Source organism: Vanellus vanellus, assembly GCF_965231255.1.
Source record: "Vanellus vanellus genome assembly, chromosome: 8".
NCBI lineage: Eukaryota > Metazoa > Chordata > Aves > Charadriiformes > Charadriidae > Vanellus > Vanellus vanellus.
The window spans coordinates 17,700,327-17,722,640 of record NC_138913.1 but is presented as its reverse complement, the minus strand read 5'-3'; the positions used below and the strand labels follow the sequence as shown (position 1 = coordinate 17,722,640).

At 37.0% G+C, this 22,314-nt stretch overlaps 1 protein-coding gene across 1 annotated transcript in view; it reads right to left on the bottom strand.

The window, feature by feature from the left end:
- Positions 1 to 22,314, bottom strand: part of SLC9A9 (solute carrier family 9 member A9) — a gene marked incomplete at its 5' end in the record, with an annotated part of 207,296 nt that overhangs the window by 92,139 nt on the left and 92,843 nt on the right. Inside the window, 2 exons of the mRNA XM_082487179.1 lie at positions 476 to 587; positions 2,270 to 2,383. Coding sequence (XP_082343305.1) covers positions 476 to 587; positions 2,270 to 2,383 — 226 coding nt within the window. The remainder of the gene's footprint in view (positions 1 to 475; positions 588 to 2,269; positions 2,384 to 22,314) is intronic.

Here is a 22,314-nt window from a genome sequence, read left to right as displayed (position 1 = left end):
CTGGAATGCATACGAAAAGGTCAGTGGAATTAAAGTCTCCTTGTCTCATGTTTCAAAGTCAAACTGCTCCTGAAGTTAAAGGAATTGCCAAAGTCTGTGTCTCATTTGTGCTAACGCCTTCAAAGGTGGATATTTATTTGCTGGTACATGAGCTTACTGTCAGGTATACTACAGGTGCCTCTAAAACAACACAACAACATGGTATTCCCAAATTGTCATGGAAGTGTAGACAGATGGGAGACAATGGGTTGAAAGACTGGCTTCCTGGGTGGTAGGTTTCCAAAAAGTTAATTCAAATAGGTCCAGAGCACAGCGAAGCTGATAAGAATACATACATTGGCTGCAGTAGCTTTGAAGATACTATCTTGAGTTTTAAGATAACTTTTTTGTGATAGGCGTGGATTTTTCTAGTGATATATTACTGTCTTTGTCTGTTGTTAGATGTGGACAGGAAAAATACCAAAATAGCACTTACCTGAAAACATCATCATGTGCTGAAAGTTCCTGGGAATCTTTTGTTTTCGACCCAAATTCAAAAGGAAAGAAAGTGGGTATATGTTGCAAGCTCTTGCTACAAAAACTGCCACCTAAAGTGCAAGATGTTGAGGAAAATGGTGGAGAAACTACTGACAAAACCAGTTAACTTAAACCCAGTATTTTTCCAAAGTTATTTTAAAAGTGTAATTAAAATGAATATGAGATTATCTTCTTTCATGTTTTACATATCAGATCCTTCTGGCTCCAGTTTCCTTATAAAACCTGTGCAGTGGCAGAGATTGTCTTCCCCAGACATCCTGATTTTATATTCATCATTATATATCTCACTTCAATCACTCTACTTTTACTCATCACATTTGTATCACATGTGACTTCATCTTCAGTCCTTCAGTAAAATGCCCGTCATCAATTGCAGAGATGGTATTATCTCCTTGAGCAGCAATTTGCAAAGAATAAATGTGCTTTTGGACATGATTACTTTCTTCTTTCCTGACAATTCATATTGTCTATATCCAGCACTCTTTGTTTTTCTTTTTTTTGCCTTTTTCTTTGGAGATTTTTCAAAAGGAGTTCTTTATTACTCCTCTGTGAAATGATCACAAAAGTTGCCTTAATTAGAAACACGAGACTACTTCAGATTAAAAAAAAAAGATAATCAGAGCTCCTTATATATATGCTTTTAGCAGGTTCCGTCCTCCCCTTGTCTTGTGACTCTTAGGGCTCAATTATGGCACTCTTAGCCTGTGCTCAGCTGTCCAGCGCAACCCTCTTGCAGTCTGTTGGCTCTTCATGAGAGGAAACAAGAGACCCAGGTGCCTGCAGTGCGCTGCAACACAGACCCTATCTGGCGTGCTGAGTGCTGCTCTCATGTTCAGCGGTCTTCCCATGTTAGGAGTGCAGGACACAGTTTTGCACTTACCTCATGGTTGTGGTGGGGTGCAACTCTTGGGGTCCTCTCTGCCATCTAACCCAACCTGTAGCCCAAGGGAGCTGTGATGCAGTTCTTCTTATTCAGTTGGAAATTACATACAAAAATCACTGCAAGTAAACAGTATGATCCCAACTTTCAAAGCTATTACAGTTCATCAAAAAGTGATGAGCAAAGGGCTGCTGCTCTGAGCCAACAAAATCATTGTGTGAATTGTCACTGAAAAGAATTGATACCACTGTACGAGTAAGCAACAGGTACGTTGAGAAACCATGGCAGAATTAAAGACAGACTCTTTTTCCTACTAGTCTCTTGGGTAAATGATGATGTAAATCATTCCATGTACGCTAGGGATATCAAATACAAAGAAGAAAAGACTTGAGCAATGCAGAACTGTGTGCTTTTTAAGGACTTAATATAATTTAAGTAGCTTTGGGGAGTTCTGCTTATGGCACATATCTGTCTGGAGGCAGCTCTACAGTTTGTGGACCTGCACTGGCTCTGGACAGGCAAAAAGATTTTGTATGCCTGCACCTGTCCCCACAGATGCGTCCCAGTACACATCCCAATTTTCCACCCCACTTGTAAACCAGTGGCAAAAGCTGGTTTAAAGCTATTTGCCTTGAAAAGACCATGTACTTACATGTATTCAGCCAGTTATTGAGATATATGTAATAAAGATGATTGCCTTTGGGCTTGCCAAAAAATTGATTTTTAGTATTTAAGGATCTGATTAGTTTGCTTGTTGACTTTTTTTTCACATGGATCACACATTCTTTGTATATATATATAAAAATATATATACACGTACGTAGATGTATATTTCTTTAAATCAAAGGATACAAATGCACCAAAGATAAAAAGAGGATTGAAGAGATGATTTTGAAACGTGAATAGTGCGAGTCCCATATAACAGAAGATGACATTCTCAGCCAAAAAATTCATGAACTCGAACAACTTAAACAAGAGAGAAAACATAATTATGACTCACATGTGTAACTAACTACTGTTTATCACCAAGTTCTCATGGAATACAGAACAGTTTATATGAACAGAAATCACATCTATTTCAAGGGTGGATTTTAAAACCATCTAATTTGTTATACAGTATATGTGGTGTCTTTCAGATTTAAAAATTGTAGTTGCTTGCATGTTTTCCTCTGATTTGTGTATGAAAGTTTGACATAGCTGATAAAATACATAAATAGCCAGTAAGTTATACAAGCTTCAATGCAAGCTGCAAGGAAGCTGAGGGGATTTAACTTCACTCCTGTTTACACAGGTGAACCTGGGATATGGCTCAGATCCTGATGACAGAAGTGGCTATGCACAATACAGTACTGGGTAGGGGTACACTAATGCCAAGAGAGAAAAAAAATAAATCCTGAATGGACTTTTAAGAAGCCGTGCCTTTAAAGTAGAACATGATCTTTTTTATTACCATGTATATTATCCTGCAGATGAAAACGTTTATTGCACTGTATGGATATCAATTACTTATTTCAAACCAAACTATTTAAGATATCATTTAAACGTATTATAAAATAAGCCTAAAAAACATGATTATGGTAGGATTTCTTCTGTGAAAAAACAAGCAAAGCCAAAATATTCATTTGCCTTGAGGGTATGTTCTTGATTGCATTTGCAGCTGATGATATAAAAACTAATAAAATAAATTTTCATATTTATCCACATCTGGAAAAAATCAATCATTGCTGCCAAATATCTACAGAGGAGAGAAAAAGAGGTCTTTTCACTTCTGAAGTCACTTTTGGGCTCAGGAGTCTATGCTAATGAATCCTGATGCAGGATTAGGTCTGAAGTTTGTCAGTCTGTCTACCACCAGTAATATATCACTATCTGGAATGTTACTATGGAGATACTTTATTCATCCTCAACGGGCTTATGTATTTTTTGTAATAAGTTTCTGCTTCTAAAAATAAATATCAAATAACAGTCATTAAGAGCTAACAAAGGAAAAATGAGAGCTGTCAGAATCATTATTTAAAACAAATTTCAGAGGCAAAATGGCATAAAACCCAGTAGTATATGGGAAGACGTTTCAGACCCTATGGCAGCACCATCAATTATTCCAAGCACACATTCCACAGCCCCCGTTCCATGCTGCAATGCTGAACAACATGAAAACAAACACAAGAAATATTTGAAATTCAGTAGACTTAGATTATTTAAATTAAATTTAAATGACAGAACCCAGTTGTGAAAAAACTCAAAGTATGGGATCTGGAGAACCATAGAATTATTATGATAAATCTTTGCATTTCTGTTTTGGGAGCAAACGTGATCCCACTTCTTTGTAGAAATGTCATCTGACACATTTTCCTAATGCTTTAAAAAACGTATCAGGAGTGTCATGACAGGATTTATTTATATATAAAAATATGTATTTGTGTAAATATAAAAATCTTAGGAGGGAAGGGCACTGCTGTGAGGAGCCTCAACCGTATACTTTAGTAGTTGGGATAAGGTAAAGGTGCTCCAGATCTTTTAAAGCTGAATGATATTTCACTCTTTTTTTACAAAATCTCATTCAAGATTTAAAGAAATATAAAGTAGATCTACTACGGATGCCTTTTAGAAACACAGTTTCTGAAACTGAAGTTTCTTTCTGCCTACTTGCTAGATGATTACATCTGGGCTAGTTTTGTTCCTTCGTACAGCAAAAATCCAGGTGCTATTTCGATAGCTAATTTAGAGTAGGCTCCTTCCTATTCCAGACACAGCCATGATATGGTCTCTTATGAAAGATTCAGCTCCTTAGAATGGTAAGACTAGCTTGTTACCTTCAGTCAGTCTTCTGCGTCCCCCATACAGTTTGCTCTATCTTCTAAAAAGTATATCACATATATGACACATTTATTCATGGAGTGTGCCCTATTCAAATTTCTCACGCTGAGTTAAAAAAATATTAAAAAGTATCAACTGCGTCAGAACTAGTTATTGTCACAAAAGAATTGATATCTAAATGCCTTTTCCTGGAACATGGCACTTGTAGATATAATGTAAAACTTATCCACTGTCCTCCAGACTTCACTTTTATCCCTGTATTCAGTATAGTGTTTTATTTAGAGGTTCTTCAGCTTCTGTGTTTTGTTCAATAGTAATACACAGCCCATGGAGATACTCCATTAAGCACTTAACTGTCGGTGCTGTACAGCATAAATCCCATCAGAACAAAACAATTTATTCTAAAGAGATCTTCTGAAAATCATGTTAAGAAGCAGCTTCCGTAGAAGCATTTTCCCAAATTGTCATTCCTTTCACACAAATGTTTCTGTCACTATTTTGAAGATGGGATGTCAAGACCTTTTGATAAGAAGCAGAAGAATAGGAGGAATAGGTTTTCCTCTGGAATTCATAATGTGCTGGGGCACCCAAGGACTTCCAAGAAGAGTTGTACCATACACATTAGCTTATGAAAAACATCTTTTTTTTTGTCTGAGTGGCCATAAGCCAGGTCCATGCTACAATTGGTATTATGCTTAAATACCACTCAGAAACTTCCCTTATTTTGAATATATGTACATATAAGTGGGATTATGTATATGAAAAAAGGAAAAAAAAAGTTAGGATTCAAATCCTAGATATTGAGTCCTTGGAAGTATTTTGTGTATAACCATCAATTCCCTTCTCTTGCCTCCCGCACAGAGAACTAACCTCTTTCTACTCTAAATGAAATTGGCATTAAAGTGCTCATATGCTGTCATTAGTTTCCCCAAGGCTACCAGAAAATTATACTAGAAACCATTTTAATATACACATAGTAATGACATTTTTTTCTGTATAAAACTGAAGAACCTCATTTGTAATGTGCCATTTCTACCTCTTCACAAAGACTATAAATCTGCTTATAGCTTTAAAGTAAGAGTTGTAATAAATCACCAGTGTCAACATATTTCAGAATAGAGTATTAATTACAAAAACACCAGTTCAGAACCAATCCGGGCACTTGGTTTAGATCTTTAGCTCAGTGAGTTACTGAAAGTAGCATTACTTTGCTTTGGGTTTTGTTTTGTTTTGTTTGTTTGTTTGTTTGTTTTTCCTGCAAAAAGTGGCTATTACAAAAGATTTATATTTAAAATGTCTGCTAAAATTGACATAAGATTTATGTATTTAAAAACACATCATTCACCAAACATGCCTAGGTTTACTACTACTCTCAGCCATTGTAAGTACTACGAAGGATGTGCAAAAAATCAGTTTTAAGCTGGGACATTACCCTGGTAAGTGTGCTTGCAGTTCAGTTCTCACTGGCAGAGGAAGGAACCAATTCAGGTTATCTGCACCTTAAGCCTTCCTGTAGCCACTAAGTTTATCTTATACCGATGTTTTATTTTCAGTCAAGTGAAAAATTTTATATGATATAAAAACTGTATTAGTTTTATCTGTTGAGTGAGATAAGGAAAGTGCCTTCTTTTTTCCTTTCCTTGCTTCCCTTCATCCCCATAGTAAAGTTCAAGCCAATTAGAGAAACAAGCTACGCCAAAATGGGTTTTGCAACTTCATCCGTTTTATAGAACTGCTTAAATTGTCACTGAGTGCTAGATTATCTAGGTAAGTAATTAGTGCACCTGGAAGATGGGACACACTAAGTTCCTATCTCAGCTGCAATAACAATAGAATTATTTAAAGGAGCATCAGAAGGAGAAAATAAACATATTCTATGCCGCAGTCCCCTTGTAGTTGGGGAGATGGAAAATGTGAGACTTCTCAAATCCTAGTATTTTAAACAGCATTTTTCATCACAAGGGAATAAAGTTAGTATGAGAGTACTGGGTAAGAGCAGAATCACAAACAGCATTCTTTCATCTTAAGGGGATAATAGGTAGTACAAGGGTATTGCGTAAAAGCTGAATTACAGCCACAACTTATTTCCAGCAAAATTCAGTGAATTTTACTCACTGATGGCAATATTACATTCTTTCACTTGATTTAATGCCTGCTGAAGGAAGGTCATCCACCTCTTGCAGGTACCTGTGAACCTTCTGTAGTTGCATTGATTTTGCTAACATGGAGGAATGCCACCTGTCTAGGGCTTACATCTTTTAGCGATATATTCTTGCATGACATCAAAATAGGGAGAGTTTCAGTAGTCCAACAGCAGCTGGGAAGCTAGGATGTAAAATGGATTATACATTTTAAGAGAGATTTGAAGGTGATGGAGAGCTGTTAAAATCCCAAGCACTCAATGTTAAGTGATGGTTATAAAATTTATTATATTTGAATAATGCTATTTAATTAGAACACAGCTATCAAAAATGTTCCATGAAGCCAAGGATATTGATAAATCAATAGCTGATGAAAATTGCTTTTCCCTAACTATTTTGAATTAAAATGCAGCGAGAATTCGGACTACCATAATTTTTCTGAGATTGTAGAAGCCTTTATTACAGCCTAATTGCTTTATTTAATCTTTCTCTTTTGATTAGAAGTTTCAAAATCAGAAAAAGAAGGTTTGAATTTGAACGTCTTGCCTGAAATCCTTTGTGCAGCTATAACGATTCTTCACAGTATGGTGATATAATGCTCAATTCTAGAATAACATGCTCAGATGAAAGAATAGGCAAAAGTAACTAGAATATAAACTTTTTTATGGTGCTAATTTTGATATCTAAGCATATTTGACTGTAAACTTACAAACACACTAACAGAGGGAGACTCTTACAAGATCTTTTATATCCTGGAGCAAAATTCTGGCCTTTTTTATCAGTAGGCTTTGCTACTGAATTTAATGCATTTCACCCCAACAGATTTCTGGAAGGCACACAATAACTTTCTATTTCCCGACAGAGGTTTAAAAGACCTGTAAGGCCTGTGGAAGGACTGGGAAAGTAAAAGGAAAAAAGAAATAAAGAAAACAGTGGCACCAAGGGAGAGGAAAGGCCAGTGATATTTTGCATTTACACAGTATGAATTATTCTTTCTGGCATAATTTACACACCACCTCCAAAGTTCAGCTTGAGAGAAGGTGGATAAACTACTGGCACAGAATGCACTACTGACTAGCAACAGTAAAGAAAAAATGTTGGCATCAGACATCAAGGCAAACCCTTTCTATTATTAAAAACGTCATAGGTCTTGAATGGCTGTGCTGGATAAAATAAATTTAAACCAAAAATCTTGAAAATTGGGCAGCTAAATTAGAATCTTTTCCTAAACTACTTGGAGCAATGAAAATCAGAGGGAGAATGACTTAAAAAGTAAAACATTCAGAACTTCTAAAACGGTTTGAACTCAGGGGTGAATGGAAGTTTTGTTTGTTTTCTATTTACAATGAATTAGCCCTCAGAAAGAACTTGGTTATTCAATTTTATCAATTAATTGACAAATAAGTGACTGTTCAAGTCTAAGACTCAATATACTAATTTCTTACATGTGTAAGACATGGAGAGCAGTAGAAACTTTGTTGTGCACTTCCGGTAGTATAGCCACATTCAGAGCCTTACAAGAATGTATATGTTGCCTTCAGTAGACTTTGGATCTAGCTGTAGAAAAAATAATTATTCTATTATTGGTCTTGCTAAGTTGCCTAGGAAAGGGGGTTTTTACAAACTTTCTTGGCTTTTTTCAAACGTGGATCAGTTTATAAGAGAGGGAACGTTTTTAGATCACTATCTCCCTTTCCTGAAGCACAACCAACTTTTACTACTATATATCAGGCATTAAGTTGTACCCAAAAATAATCCAAGAATGAAGCATTAATGGAAGCTATCACCAAAACAGAGAGGATGGTGCTGTTCCTACTGTTTGTCACCTAAGTTATTATTTGGTTGACAAACTAGAAACAACCATTTCCAACGTGCTTATTTATCTTAAAATCTTGAACTGAGATGTTGCAGGCACAAAGGCAGAAGGAGTCATCAGTGCTCTGTTGTATGTATCAAGATAATGTGCTAAGGGATTACTGCAGTTAAAGCTCTCTAAGTTTACTTCAGCAGTACTGTATTATTGTGTATTAAGGAAGGGTTCTGCTCAAGATGGGGCATAAAAGATTGTAGCCGGAAAATTGTTTGAAGGGATATAAAGAACATTTCACTGGTCAGCAGTTAATGGTGGTACTAGAATCACTGTGTTTAGGGATGAATTTGGAAATTTTTGGGAACGTTGATGGCTGTTCCATTCGCTGATAGAGGGATAATTATGATAACGGAAAATGAAGAGGCTATGAACAGCCTGTGCTGTCTAGGATTAAGCTCTTATTCTTATAAAGCTGAAACCGGAGAATAAACTATGCGTAGGAAAAAAAATTAAAAAAAGCTGCAAAGTAATAATAACATCAATAAAAATGAAGCTTAAGTTTACGACCTATTCTGAACAACTTGATACTTTCTTGAAATGCATCTTTCTGGGGCAGTAAGTCACCATTCGGGTGGAAGCAGGGACATTACGGACTGACAGCTAAGAGCTATATTGAACAATGGGTAAAAAAAACAAGCAAAAGAAATAAATGTTTTGTGGCTTTGCCAAAGCCAATTTCAGTTAACAAAGGAGACTTAGATTCTTTAAAACATGTTCTACTTCTGGTGAAATAAAAATAGTAATGTTACCAATGTAATCTAGTTACCTTTAAAATTGCAATGAACTAATACATCTTTTGTGTTTCTGCATTTATGTTAGAATTAGACAAAATGCTGCTGATTTTTCAAAAGTAAAACACAAAATCAATCTCATCTTCCTCTCTTCACCCCTCTCAAGTGTTTCTTTTTCTGTAACTTGCCATCGCAGTCCTAACCTCAAGCGATCAATTCAATTTCTAAGGAGGACAAATGCAATTTATTCCATTTCGATTTGCTGAGAGGAAATTTTCTCTAATGTTAATTCTTGAAGTGAGTTCATAAAAACAATTTCCTTCCTTGCCAAGTTTTGGATGTTGGAAAGAAATTCAGTTACTCTTTGACATATTACGAACTAGTAACAAATAGGAGAGCCTTTAAACTACCAGGAAGAAAAAAATAAAAGGATTCTTATGACGTCTGTCATGTCTTTTCTTTATGCTTTCCACCAAGAATTAAGACTGCAAAAAATTACCTGATGCTCACGACTGTAAGATTTCCATTTCACTGCAAGTCCAACTTGAGAAAGTTGGGGCTGTTCAGCCTGGAGAAGAGAAGGCTCTGGGGAGATCTTATTGTGGCCTTCCAGTACCTACAGGGGGCCTACAGGAGAGCTGGGGAAGGACTTTTTACTAGGGCATGTAGCGATTGGACGAGAGGGAATAGCTTTAAACTGGAAGAGGGCAGGTTCAGATTGAACATTAGGAAGAAGTTTTTCACTTTGAGGGTGGTAAGGCACTGGCACAGGTTGCCCAGAGAGGTTGTTGAGGCCCCATCCCTGGAGGTGTGCCTCTTAAGGCCAGGCTGGACGTGGCCTTGGGCAACCTGGTCTAGTGAGAGGTGTCCCTGCCTGTGGCACGGGGGGTGGAACTTGATTATCTTCAAGGTCCTTTCCAGCCTAAACCATTCTATGATCCTATACCACAGGACAAATACTTGCTCTCTTCACACCTGTTCTGTAGAAATGATATTGCAGCTTCTATCTACACATATTGATGCTTCCCTTTACAGTCTGTAAAACTGCTTCTGTGGAAAAATGCTGTAGAACTGTAAATCAGGGAAGACTACCTTAATCTAGAAAACAGTAGAGGTATTTCCGTGTGTTTTTCTGATGATATGCCATTTTGTTTCTCTGCAGTGCTTATTTTAAGATAAAAGAGCATTTACTAAATAATTTCTCTACTTTCTGTGCCACAGCTATTTGTTCAGGGTTTTCCATATATATATACTGTTTTGTTATGAATCTGTTTATAGAGGCTGGAGGGGAATAGACTGAAGTCCTTACATCTTTCTAACCTAGGGAAACCGCCCTCCCTCTAAGAAGTATTCTTGCTCTAACTGGTGTTGAATAGCAAGAGATCCTGATGATATTAAGCTCCATTTATTGTTCTTCAAGACCTGTAACTGATGAGGCAACTTTTAACTACATTACCTTGGCAGAATGCTACCCTATAGTTACGTTTGGCAGTATTATTTGCAATTACTTTTCATATTCTAGTACCAGTTTCTGAAGCAGGATCCTGGATTAGTAGGTCCACTGATCTGCTCTTATAGGGCAAAGTTTAGGGTGGGAATGTGGGTAATTTTTTTGTTTCGTTTCTACAATCATAGAATCATAAAATTGCTGAGGTTGGAAGAGACCTTTAAGATCAAGCCCAACCATTAAGCTAACCTGACAAAACCACTTCTAAACCATGTCCCTAAGTACCATGTCTACCATTTTTTTAAACACCTCCAGGGTTGATGAATCCACCACCTCCCTGGGCAGCCTATTCCAATGTTTGATAACCCTTTCAGTGAAAAAAGTTTTCCTAATATCCAATCTAAACCTTGCCTGGCATAACTTGAACCCATTTCCTCTCGTCCTATCACTTGTCACCAGGGAGAAGAGGTCAGCCCCTACCTCTCTACAACCTCCTTTCAGCTAGTTGTAGAGAGCAATAAGGTCTCCCCTCAGCCTCCTCTTCTCCAGGCTAAACAACCCCAGTTCCCTCAGTCGTTCCTCATAAGACGTGCTCCAGACCCCTCACCAGCTTTGTTGCCCAATCATCGTCAAACAGCTCCCCTGCCTCTTGATGTAGGCTGCTATTCAAGAATTGATGATTCGTTTGGACAAAAAGACCGAGAAATGTGTATAGAAACTATGTTTTTGCGTGTCACTTTTTTTTTTTTTTTTTGTTAAGTATTGGAGTACATGACTTTTTGTATCTTAACAGTCCTCTACATTTAAAGATATAGAGTGCATACTGTATGGAGATGAGATAAACAAGACATAGAATGTGAGGGGGATTTCCTCGAACATTAAGTGTGAAAGGTCTGGTTTCTTAAATGCAGAGAATGTTAGATACTCAGTGGTGTGATATACTTTTTGAAAACAGTACAAAGGACCGTCTTGTGGATAAAGCACAAGAAGGCTGTCATCAAATACAGGTTAGCTTCGAAGTGGCTGCAACCTTGGTACTTCCACTGTGATTAAATAATTGCCTGTGGTGAGGGGCTGTCTAACACTTTGCAGTTTTATCTGTGAAATACATCAAAAAATTGCAGATGAAAGATAATTGGAGAAGAGGAACCTAAATTTAAAGAGAGGAAATTACCAGTGCTGTTTCAACGTGCATTTTACATAGCACAGAGTGCATATGTGGGCATGCGTGTCTCTGCATACGCTAACGGTATGCGTACAAGTCAATGGAGATGAGTATGTAATATTAGCACAAACAGGGCAAAGATTAATAATGTCAAAGCTACAAAAACTACAGCAGTTGGATATTGTCAGGGTGCAAAGAATGAAAGGTGAAATCTTGCTCTCAATGTAAGCGTACACAAACCCAAAGTGAGCCCATGGCTATTTGAATTTAAATGACAGTTTCATAATTATTTTCAACGGGCAGGTTTGCATCTGGCTGAAACCAACAGAATAGAAGCTGTTGGAGAAAGTACTGTAAAGATTTCCAGTGTTTTCATGTCTACTGAATTACAAGTAGTCTACTTGGTGATGTTTAAATAATCCCACAACTGATATCAGCCAAAAAGAAAAGATACATAGCAAACCAAGCAGAAATTAAAAATCCTAAACTAAGATACATTTTCAACTGTACTTAAATCTTAAAGCTCAGCATCCTCTTTATTTTACATAAAATTAAGTATCTGTAGTGAAAAGACACAACTAGTCATTCTTTAATGCACCTTAAAAAAAGCGCCTGATAGGAATCTGTAGGAAAGCAGAGGGTGGGTGGAACTAGGGAAGTATCATCTGGCACCTCATACAAAGAAGTGTTTTTTCAAGAAAACTATTAGTCACTACATGAATGTGTGCTTCTGCGGATGCTAAATGTCTGTTTGAATTCTCAAACATTCGGAACTCTTCTCAAGTTCACTGGAGGCAAAGGGTGGTCAATGCCTCCCTAAATTGGTGTGACTGAAGCAGAATTAAAAGTCAAAAGCTTGAAATAGATGCTCAAACTTGCATGCTATTTTCATTATTTTAGGTGAATGAAAGTAGATAGGTACCAAAACGTGTGGAAATACAAGGTACTTATTTGAAACCTAGTCATGATTCAGACATTTAATCTGAAAGATTTTGACAAAGGGCTTTTTAGCCCTTAATTATTTCTACAGACGGCACCATGAGAAAGAGATGAGCTATAGTCAGCTGTTTAGTATTTCTTGCGCTGTGTTACCATTTTGTACAAATGTCTCTTTTGAAGGTAGAAAATCCATTAATCGTGTAATGGAAACACAGCTGTGCAGTCACTAAAAAGACGGGATGCTGGTGAGTGCTTTAGACTGTTATAGTGCCTTATTTACACGCATTTATTTTCTTCTGGCAGCTTACTGTGTGAGAATTCGAATGTTAGCTACCTATTTCTAAAAAGTTTTGACTGAGGCTTTTGTGTAGTTTTTTTAGCTGATAAGGAGTTTTGCAAATGATACCCCTAGAAAAAGAACTGTAAGGGATCAGCGGTCATGCAAGAATCATGTAAGTTATAAAAGGAGAGCTATACAAAACGTATTTCAGATTGCAAGAATGGATCTTTGGCAATAGCAGTTTCGTAATGTCAGAAATCACACATCAGCTCAGGTTCCTCAAGGCCTCCCATTGCCCCAGGATTCTCTGGGCAGGGCAAAAGCTTTGCCGTTTACAGGGGAAGCAGAGGTGCTAGCTCCCAAACCACGCAGACTTCTTTTGGTGAGGTCAGTGCACATTGTGACAAAATGTTTGCTGCGCTATAAAGATCTCAGTGTAAGCTATCTAACCACGCAAGAAATAGCTATCTTAATTTCTTTACCAAACGCAATGTCTCCGCAGTAACAGCAATTATGAGCAGGTCAACACATACTCATGCAAGTGTATGGCAACACAGGGCTATAACAAAGGAACCTATTAATAATTCCCTCAACATTAAAAAAGGTGTAAATGTATGTGCTTAATAATTTTACTGCGTTCCAATTTAGCAGTCTAATGCACTAAGCATAGAAATACAAAACAGACGTTTTCTAGAAGTTCATTCCATAATTGGAGAACTTATTGATAAATCCTGTACTAAAATCACCTAACACAATAACGTGAAGTGTCAGTGTGTCTGACGAAGTTAGGGAAAATTATTACCATTGGGACATAACGATATTTTAAGAAAGAATCTGAGTGGTTTTACTTATAATATCATTACATTTGTAACCTCTTCATTTACAGCATAAGCCAAATCTCATTAAAGTCAAAGGGCTTTGATTCACAACATAAAGCCTCTATTAAATTAGTTTACCTGTATTTTTCCTGAAAAAAGGCTTAAATGAAGAATCCTACCTTTATTTTTTGTTTCTGTCACAAATTCTCAGATGAGAGAGTTGTGACTGAGCACTTTTAAGGGAATGTTGTAATTGTCAACTTTTACAAAACAAGAAAGTGAATAAGATGTAATTTAAGCTAAAGGTAACCATATATACTCCAACTATGTAATATTAAACTGCACTCTGCTCTGTTTCAGCGCTACATGTTGATGATGCAAGAATATGTTCATAGCCCAGGATTAGACTGATTTTAGTTTGCTTTTTCTGCCTATGCATTCCACAGGAGGAGGAGGGTGGCAAGAATTAGGAAGGGACTTGATTTGACAGCCTACATAGAGGAAATTCTCTTCACAAAACTAGCTGTGCTTTACAGAGGTGGGGTACAAGCCTGGATCTTTGCATGGATGCAGACTTAAAAACTAGGGATAAGTGGTAGCTATCCCAAGTAGGGAGAAACATTTCAGAGGTCAGCCTTCAAACCTCTTGTGAGACACAATAACAGTTGTGTGTAAAGTAAAATTACACGATCTGCATAGTTATATATAAACCAGCTTTTTGGTTCTGCAGTAACTTACGTAGCCCCATACAGTTTGACTCTACTGCACAGATGAAGACATATGAGAGTCTCATTTGTGATTCAGGGCACCTTTCAAAGAAACTGCAGCATGTGGCTCAGTTTGGAATTCCATTACATATTTCTCCATATGCCAATGAGATTTTGGCCTATAGGTTTTAATTCCAATTGGTATATGTTAGCTAACTGCCGGCATCTGCTACTGTGCTGTAAAAAGTAAACTTTAACCTTAAAAATCAAAGAACTTTATTAATATTTAAAGAAAATGTTTAATGTTTAAACAGATTGTAAAAACTTTAATGAAGCCATTTGGAAACTGGTTTGCATATGGCATTATGCTTCTTAGCCTACCAGCATCAAAAATGACATCATTTTTCAACAAGATGAGCGTCTTTGCAGAAATACTGCTGTCACTACAGTTCTGGGTTTCTTCAGGGGGTATGAATTACATTTGAGCATGTGTATTTTCCAGTTCCTGTGCTTAAGCAAAATGAAGGAAAGTTGTTTTCCTTTGTTTTTCATATATCTGAAATACTATTTTTATTCACAGGGGGGTGCGTGTGTAAGATACTAGAATATGGTATTCCTTACAATATGCTGATGATAAAGGGACACATGTTTGATGGGAACTAATGAGGCCAGAGTAAATCTGCAGATTCTCAGTTAAGAAATCACTAAAGCAGGTATGCAAAAACAGAGGAAAAATGGAGATTAAAGAATGAAGTATAGAACTGAATATTCCAACAAGATTTCTTTATGTGGGACACCCAATATTTTCAGTATTATGGATAAGATAGCAGCTAATTTATGACATAACTCATAAATGATGTGGCTAATTACTGATAAACCGTAGTTATGAAGTCTACTGTTACCAGTTTATTTGTAGTAATGTTTCCGAGCTGTTTACCATCCATCAGGTAGCTCATAGCTAAAAGAGAGGAAACAATAACAGCATTTCCACATAAATTTAAGGGGAGCTGCATGTACAGAGACTGCGGATTAACATTTTTTAGCATGGTTAAGTAATCAGGAACATCAGTCAGATAATGAGGGATTTTGTAAGAAATTCAGATTGAAAGACACGGCAGTATAATTCCTTTTGCAGAAATCAAGATTTTCTTGTGTTGTTTTGATTCTTCTTGTTAAACCCATACAGTAAGCAGCTTTAGCTTTCTTTATAGCATTATACTATTCTACAGGGCTCCATAAGATCTCATGGTACATCTGGTCAAACAATGCATCTGGCACATTTCCAGTCTTCAGCTTTTTCTGCTAAACACAGAAAATAGCTATGTAGAGAACTGGAATTCATTGTACACTTCCTGTCAATTGCAATCCATTTTAAAGGTAATAATTATTATGAGCACTACGCATGTGGTGCATATTCAATTAGAGATAAGAAGGCAATTTATAAATGAGGGCAGCCTGTTTGTAACAGACTCGGTGGCTCTGTAGAGATGCATTGAGTTAGCAAGCTATGACGGTCCAGCTCAGGAATACAGGGCTTAGCCAGCGTGCCTGTGACACAGCTGGAGCTCATTAGCGACTCAGGAGGGAAAACTGGAAGTTATAAGGGAAAGTGCAGAACAAGAACGAGGGGTTGCTTCTCTTCAGGGTACTTAGGCTAGAGCTGTAATGGTAGCTAATATCTAGAGACGTGAGCTTTTGGACTTTTAGTAGAGTCTAAAACTGTGACTTCTGCTGTTTTCAATACAAGTGAGGTGTCCTGAAGTTAGCAGAGATTTCTACCTACAATTTCAGGTATCTACTCTTAACAGCCATATGCTAAATGCAACACAAGCCATTCTTCATCGTCTTCTTTTTTTTAACTCTGTGCTTACAGCCTTTTTATGTCTGTATTGTCTTCGTCTCCCAGAAAAAGAACAGGGACATTGCTATGTCCTCCCCAGTCATTTTGAACAGCTGCAAAATGAAAGTTTTGCTACAGGCCTTATCTCAAAAGAAAAATCTGGGTAAAATATATAAAAAAAGAGCAAAGTTTTTCCCTAATGTAATTCCTTTCCAGAGTTTTTACTTTAAGTGAAACTGGCTAAAACAAGGGCAAAACTACCATTCCAATACAAATAAATCTTCCCAAATGCTATTTTAGTTTCTTATTCTTGTTATCAGAAGTAGCTGCTTCTTCAGACCTTTCTGTTGACCACTGTAAGTTGGTCACCTGGACTCTGTGCTGAGCAGCACTGCCTGAGGCACCAGTCTATCGCTTTTGAGTCTGAACTTGCAGGGGTTCGAGGAGGTTGGAAATTAGTGGGTTTTTTGTTCAGCTGCAGAAAGGAAACCGCGAGACAGGAGGCAGTGCTCATCAGAGCTGACTTTTATGCTCACTCTCTCTCCACTCAAATGGAAGAATGTACTTCATGCATGCAACCTGTTTAGTGCCAACTAGGAATTTGGACTTTATTGGATCCTTTAGGCAAGGACCTCTTGTATACTTTTTGAAGAGTGCCAGACCTGCGTGCCATGTAGTAGTTAAAAAGAATTTCCAGTTAACCCTCAGATAGAGTATTAGCCATCAAATATGTTATCTTACATCAGAGAGCCAATGGTGTTATATACCTCAAAAGATAATGAAAAAACATTCTAGTATGAAATTTTCCTGCAGGCACTGTGATTGTGGTGTGCTGGAAGAACAGCTTCCTCCTACACAGCACACGTGCAAAGCCTGATTAAAATCTAGTACTGCTGGTAATGTTTGAAAGACAACTTCCTTTTCTGTCAGTCTTTCCCTCTGCTAGTCATTTATGTGGAAACACCTGACCTCTTGCAGTGCCTTAAAGGTCATTTTTTCCTAAGTAAAGTTCCTGAACAAATCACAACAACAGCTGCCAATTAGGCTGCTCATTTCAAAAGGATGAGAATTATGTTTTGTAGTCGTTGCTGCTTTGCTAATTATCGAGGACATTTTGCTGTAAGTAGGGTTTTCCTCAGTCTAGAAATACTCTTGAATTTTTTAAAAGTCAAGAGACTGAATTGTCAGAGCCATTATATCCTGACATTTGCGTGGCCTTTTCTTCCTAGAAGTGTAAACTAATTATCTATGAACAATCCAATGTCTGATAACAGAAAATAGTAGGCATTAACCAGAGATAAATTAATATATGCTGCGTGCTTTAGAAGTAAGCACCGCTCTGATTGTTTGGTCTTTTAAACGCTCATACAAATAGCAGGACCAAAGCCGCAGGGCACACACATGTCCTGTGTGATGGTGGAGGATTTAAGACAAGGCAATAAACCCGTTTCTTTTCGTGCTGTTGCTCCCTATGATTTTAGAGGGCTGCTTCTCCCAAATGCAATATAGGTGCCAGGTATCTGGAGCGGGACCCCTCGCAAACAGATTGACATTCTTTTGGCAGTAGTAGTACATAGCCAGCTCTACTCAGCTGCTCCCCTTCTCTCGCAGAAAGATGAAAACTAGCTGCAGTTCCTGGCATGTGCTTTTAACAACAAACTCAGGAGAATGCATTCTCCTACTGGAGCAGAATTTGCAGTGCATTATTTATTTTCTTATGAAAAGACAGCTGACAGAAGAATCCTGTAAGATAGTCACTGTATCATGTATCTAGAGAAAGAACTGTTGTTTCAATTCTGAGTGTAGGTCTGCTTGTAATTTGTTTACAAGATATTTAGGCAGGCAGAAAACCAGTAAAATGACTAGATCACAGTGATGGTGCTTCATTTGGATAAAGTGAGCCAAAAACTGACTTCAGCCACCTCTTCGTCTTTAGTCCTACAATGCTCTTTTTACTAAACATTAACTGATGCTGTTCAGGAACCACTCCTTTGATTCATTGATTTTTTTATTTTTTTTTCCACTGTCAGTAGATTTGGACATCTCCATTGCTATACTTTAAGTTATACTCTCCTGCTATGTTCTCATTTGCTGCAGAAGTGAGTCTATAACTATGGATGGAGCAGCATCAAGTGTAAAGTCTATATTGAGGCTATTTGATGACATATCAGGGTCATGAGACAATAATGATTTGATTTACAGTTTTTGAGGAATTAAAAAAACTGTTTCATGACTTGTCAGCCTGTTTCAATTAATATGGTTAATTAGCATTAAATTAACTTGCTTATAAACACAACGCTTTTACACCAAACTGTCTTTGGACTACAGCTCAATTTATGATCCAGCAATCAGCTGATTGATCCCAAGCCTGTTTTCCTTGTTGGAAAATGTATAGCTATATCAGAAATGAGCTAAGCAAGTTTTGAAAACTTAATGTATTTTCAAGGGATTTCCAGGAGATATTAGCTGTTCCTCTGCAAAGTGATGACTTTTAACAATCAGAGTTAATCATGTATGCTTTATAGTGTGGAGATTAAAATCTGAAGCAATCAGTACTGTGTCCATCAGTGAGTAAAGCCTGAAGACCAGTCTGAACTTTCAGTCCTTCAGTAAGTTAATTTACTCAAGCAGTCCTAGTAAGACAACGTGCTTTGGTAAAATTGCTCAGAAGTAATGCAGCACTGAGTTCTCTTATTTTACTTTTACCCTGTTCTCAAGCTTGTGTAAAACCTTGGAGGTGAAGGGCTGCTGAAATCTTAATGTGGCATCTTGTACATACTGCACACCCAGTGCAGCTGAACAATAATCAGAAGCTTTTGTCTATAAGGCGGGCGATCCCCAATGGGTTAGCTATCAGGATCAGCAAAAAGTGTAACTGTTTAACGAGTAATGTGGTTAGAAAGGCTATTACACCTAATTTGAGAAAGCAACCTTCAGGAACTTGGTAGACACAACTGTTTCAAATGTGACTATGTAAACAATGGTTAGAGTGGTCGAATGAATGGAGACAGGCGGGGCAGCATGTGACATACCGCCTTGCTGGCTGAACATGCTTTCCTGCACCGTCTAGTAATTCCCTGGCTCTACTTCCATAGAAGATGCATTTCAGAATTCCCTTTCCAGAATTTATAACTTGCTGGCGCTGTATTTTGCTTGAAAGTAGAATTCTCCATACCCTTGCACACTTAACCAAAGAGAGGTGTTGCCCTGTTCCCTGGTTTCTTTGTTGTGGCTGTTCCATGCAGTTAAAGAAATATAACTCATAAGTATGATGGATAACATTTATAGCTGATAGAGAAAGTGAGAAGCTTCTCTTAATACTCCACCACTAGGAAACTGTGCTGGTCTTAGCTTGGCATTTGAGTGGAACTGGCAGAGGGCAGAGAGAAAAAAATAGTGAGGAATGTCTTCTCTTATAGAAAACACAGTATGCATCCCTTTCTAGAGCTGGTCTGTAGGGATTTACAGTCTGCCTGCTGTAAAGTAATTTATATCTAGCGACACCGTGCCCATCCACTGACTTGTAGCTGGGTAAATCAACTCAACCCAACCCAACTGTACATGTGAAGAACCTAATGTAAAATCTGAACTATGATGTCCTCAGTTTTAGAAGCAACTGTTGTTTGCCTGCAGCATAACATGAGGTTATGCTAGCAGCTGTAAATAATTCTAGAGAAAGCTGAAAGCTGCACAGAATCAAATAGCTTTCGATCAGGTCCTAGCAGTTTCATCTTCTCCTTCACTAAAGATATATTCGATAAAATTAAACTTTAAATGTTTGAAACTCAGGAGCACTCTGCTTGACCTAACGTTGCCGTGGTTGGCAGTGTCAATTTTAATTTTAAAATCACTATGACCGTAGTCAGGTCAATGATGATGATTTAAAAATAGTGCCATAAAACATCATTTATATTGAAAACAGACAATAAAAACACACAGAGAGAATGTTTATAAACACTTAGTGAGAATTGGGATAATTCGATTGAATGAAAACTCTCTAAAGCCTGCAGTTTTACGAAATCTTTGTTATCTTACTTTGATGATGTTAAAATAATCCATTGTTTGTGACAAGGTTTGTGTTACTTTATACTTTCAGATTCTGTAAGTTTCAGATGCTTGAAATCTAATATTTCTCTTTCATGGAATGTTAAACAGCGATTGACTGGACAATAAAGGATATATAGGGACTAATAATTACATGGCATCTTTTAACAGGCATTCTTAATAGAAGTTCTTAAATTCTCATTTAAGAACTGTAGACAAGTTTTCATTTTATATCAATACCTGAAGAAAACAATAGCAGTCTTTTTTTAAGTCTTTTTTTTTTTTTTTTTTTCGCAAATGATGAGGTATTATGAGAAATGCAGAACTCAGCATCGTGGCCAGAAATACCACCTCTAGCATTGTATACTGAATTTTACCATCAAGTTATGAAATTTTAACAACCAGTAAAAAATGCAAAGAAAATTAAGCAAAGCAGTAGAGAAAAAGCATTTGTTTAAAAACAGCTAATACAATTTCAAAATCTGATTTCCAGTTTTAAATCTAATTTCCATGGTTTTTGTTAACTTTGGTTTCAGCCTTAACTCACTGTTTTGTCAGTGTGCATTACAGTTCATCAGTCCCTATTGAAAGATCTGTCATAGTGTAACAAAAGAGAGAGACTGCTTTGGAATAATTCTATAAATGAACTGAAAAGCCCTTGATTTTGGCCAGTAATGAGTAATAAAAATGACTTATATTGGAAGTGAAGCGGTCTGTCTGAGCAACAATATTCATTTAAAATGCACTGAAGTCATATATGATTACGAAAATGCCGAGTGTGTGACTTAGTAAATTTGCTTGAAGAGAATTCTTGGGGGGAGAGAAAGAAAGAGGCAGTGCAGGTCTCACTGAAACAGCTGCATATGAAAGGGTAATCTTTGGATTAGAAAATAAATTAGAAGAATTCAAAGGAATTTAACAACAATTTTTGAACCATATCGTAAGGGAGGCTGAGGATTAAGAGCTTATGGGGGAAGAGAAAAACAGAGTAGAAGGGGTGCCTAAAACTCATAGCTCCACTGAGAAACACATAATCCCTTTTCTGTGTGTTGAAGGGTAGATTCAGTTTATTTTCACTATCTTATTTTGCACTGTTGAATGGGAGGCAATAAAAGAGTAAACATGAACAAAACCAGTATGCATTTAAACTAAATGTTCGTTAATTCTGTAACTGAAAAGGTTCATATGTAATTAAAAATACCACTGCCTGCCTTTCTGTCTTTCTCTCTCTGAGCCTATGCATCACTAAATCATGCAGATGAATTCCTGAAAAGCCTTGTGTTCAAATTGTAACAGTTATATGCAAGGGTAGTAATGGCATATGCAATTCAGTATTTCCACAAAATAGAAACAATTCTATAGTAGATATAAATGTTATTCCCTTATGATACAGTTATAAGAGAAAGGTCCTCTGCTGGAATACTTTTCAAAAGCATCAGCCTCTGCTGGTATGAAGAAATGCAATTGAGAAGACTTATCCTGTTCAATAGCTAACACTTTATCCTGGAATTACTGACGAGAAATTTTTTTTGTGATTTAAAATCTGAGAAAGTCTGACAATTGAATTGATACTGTGGCTGGTATTTTTTCAATCAAACTTTTTTATAGAAAATTGGATTTGTGATTAAATTGAGATGTGCAAGAAGCAATGAAATTTTCTATTTAAAATTTCCAATGTTTAAAACAGATGAACTGCTGAAAAAGGTACCAGATTGCATCATGAAAATTATAGTCTCGGACCATATGTTTCCATTTTGTTCTAGGAGATAGATTTTCTGCAACCTGGTTCTTGTGCCATAGGGGTCAACATTAAAAGGGAAGAAAGCTGCGTTTAAATGACTTCTCACAGGATCTAGGTAGTGGCGAGGTAGTCTAAAATTACTCCTTGTGCTGAAAAGTATTTTGAACATTGCAATGCCATATATCCAGCACTGAGAACAGCCTCAAGTTTTAAAAAATAATTACAATTGCACTAGTCACCTATTCAAACAAAAAACAGATGACCAAATTTCTCTTGGCTCTAAACTCTAAACAACACAATGGAAAAAAAGTTACTATCTTTTTAATAATGTCAGATTTTTTAATGAAGCAGAAATGA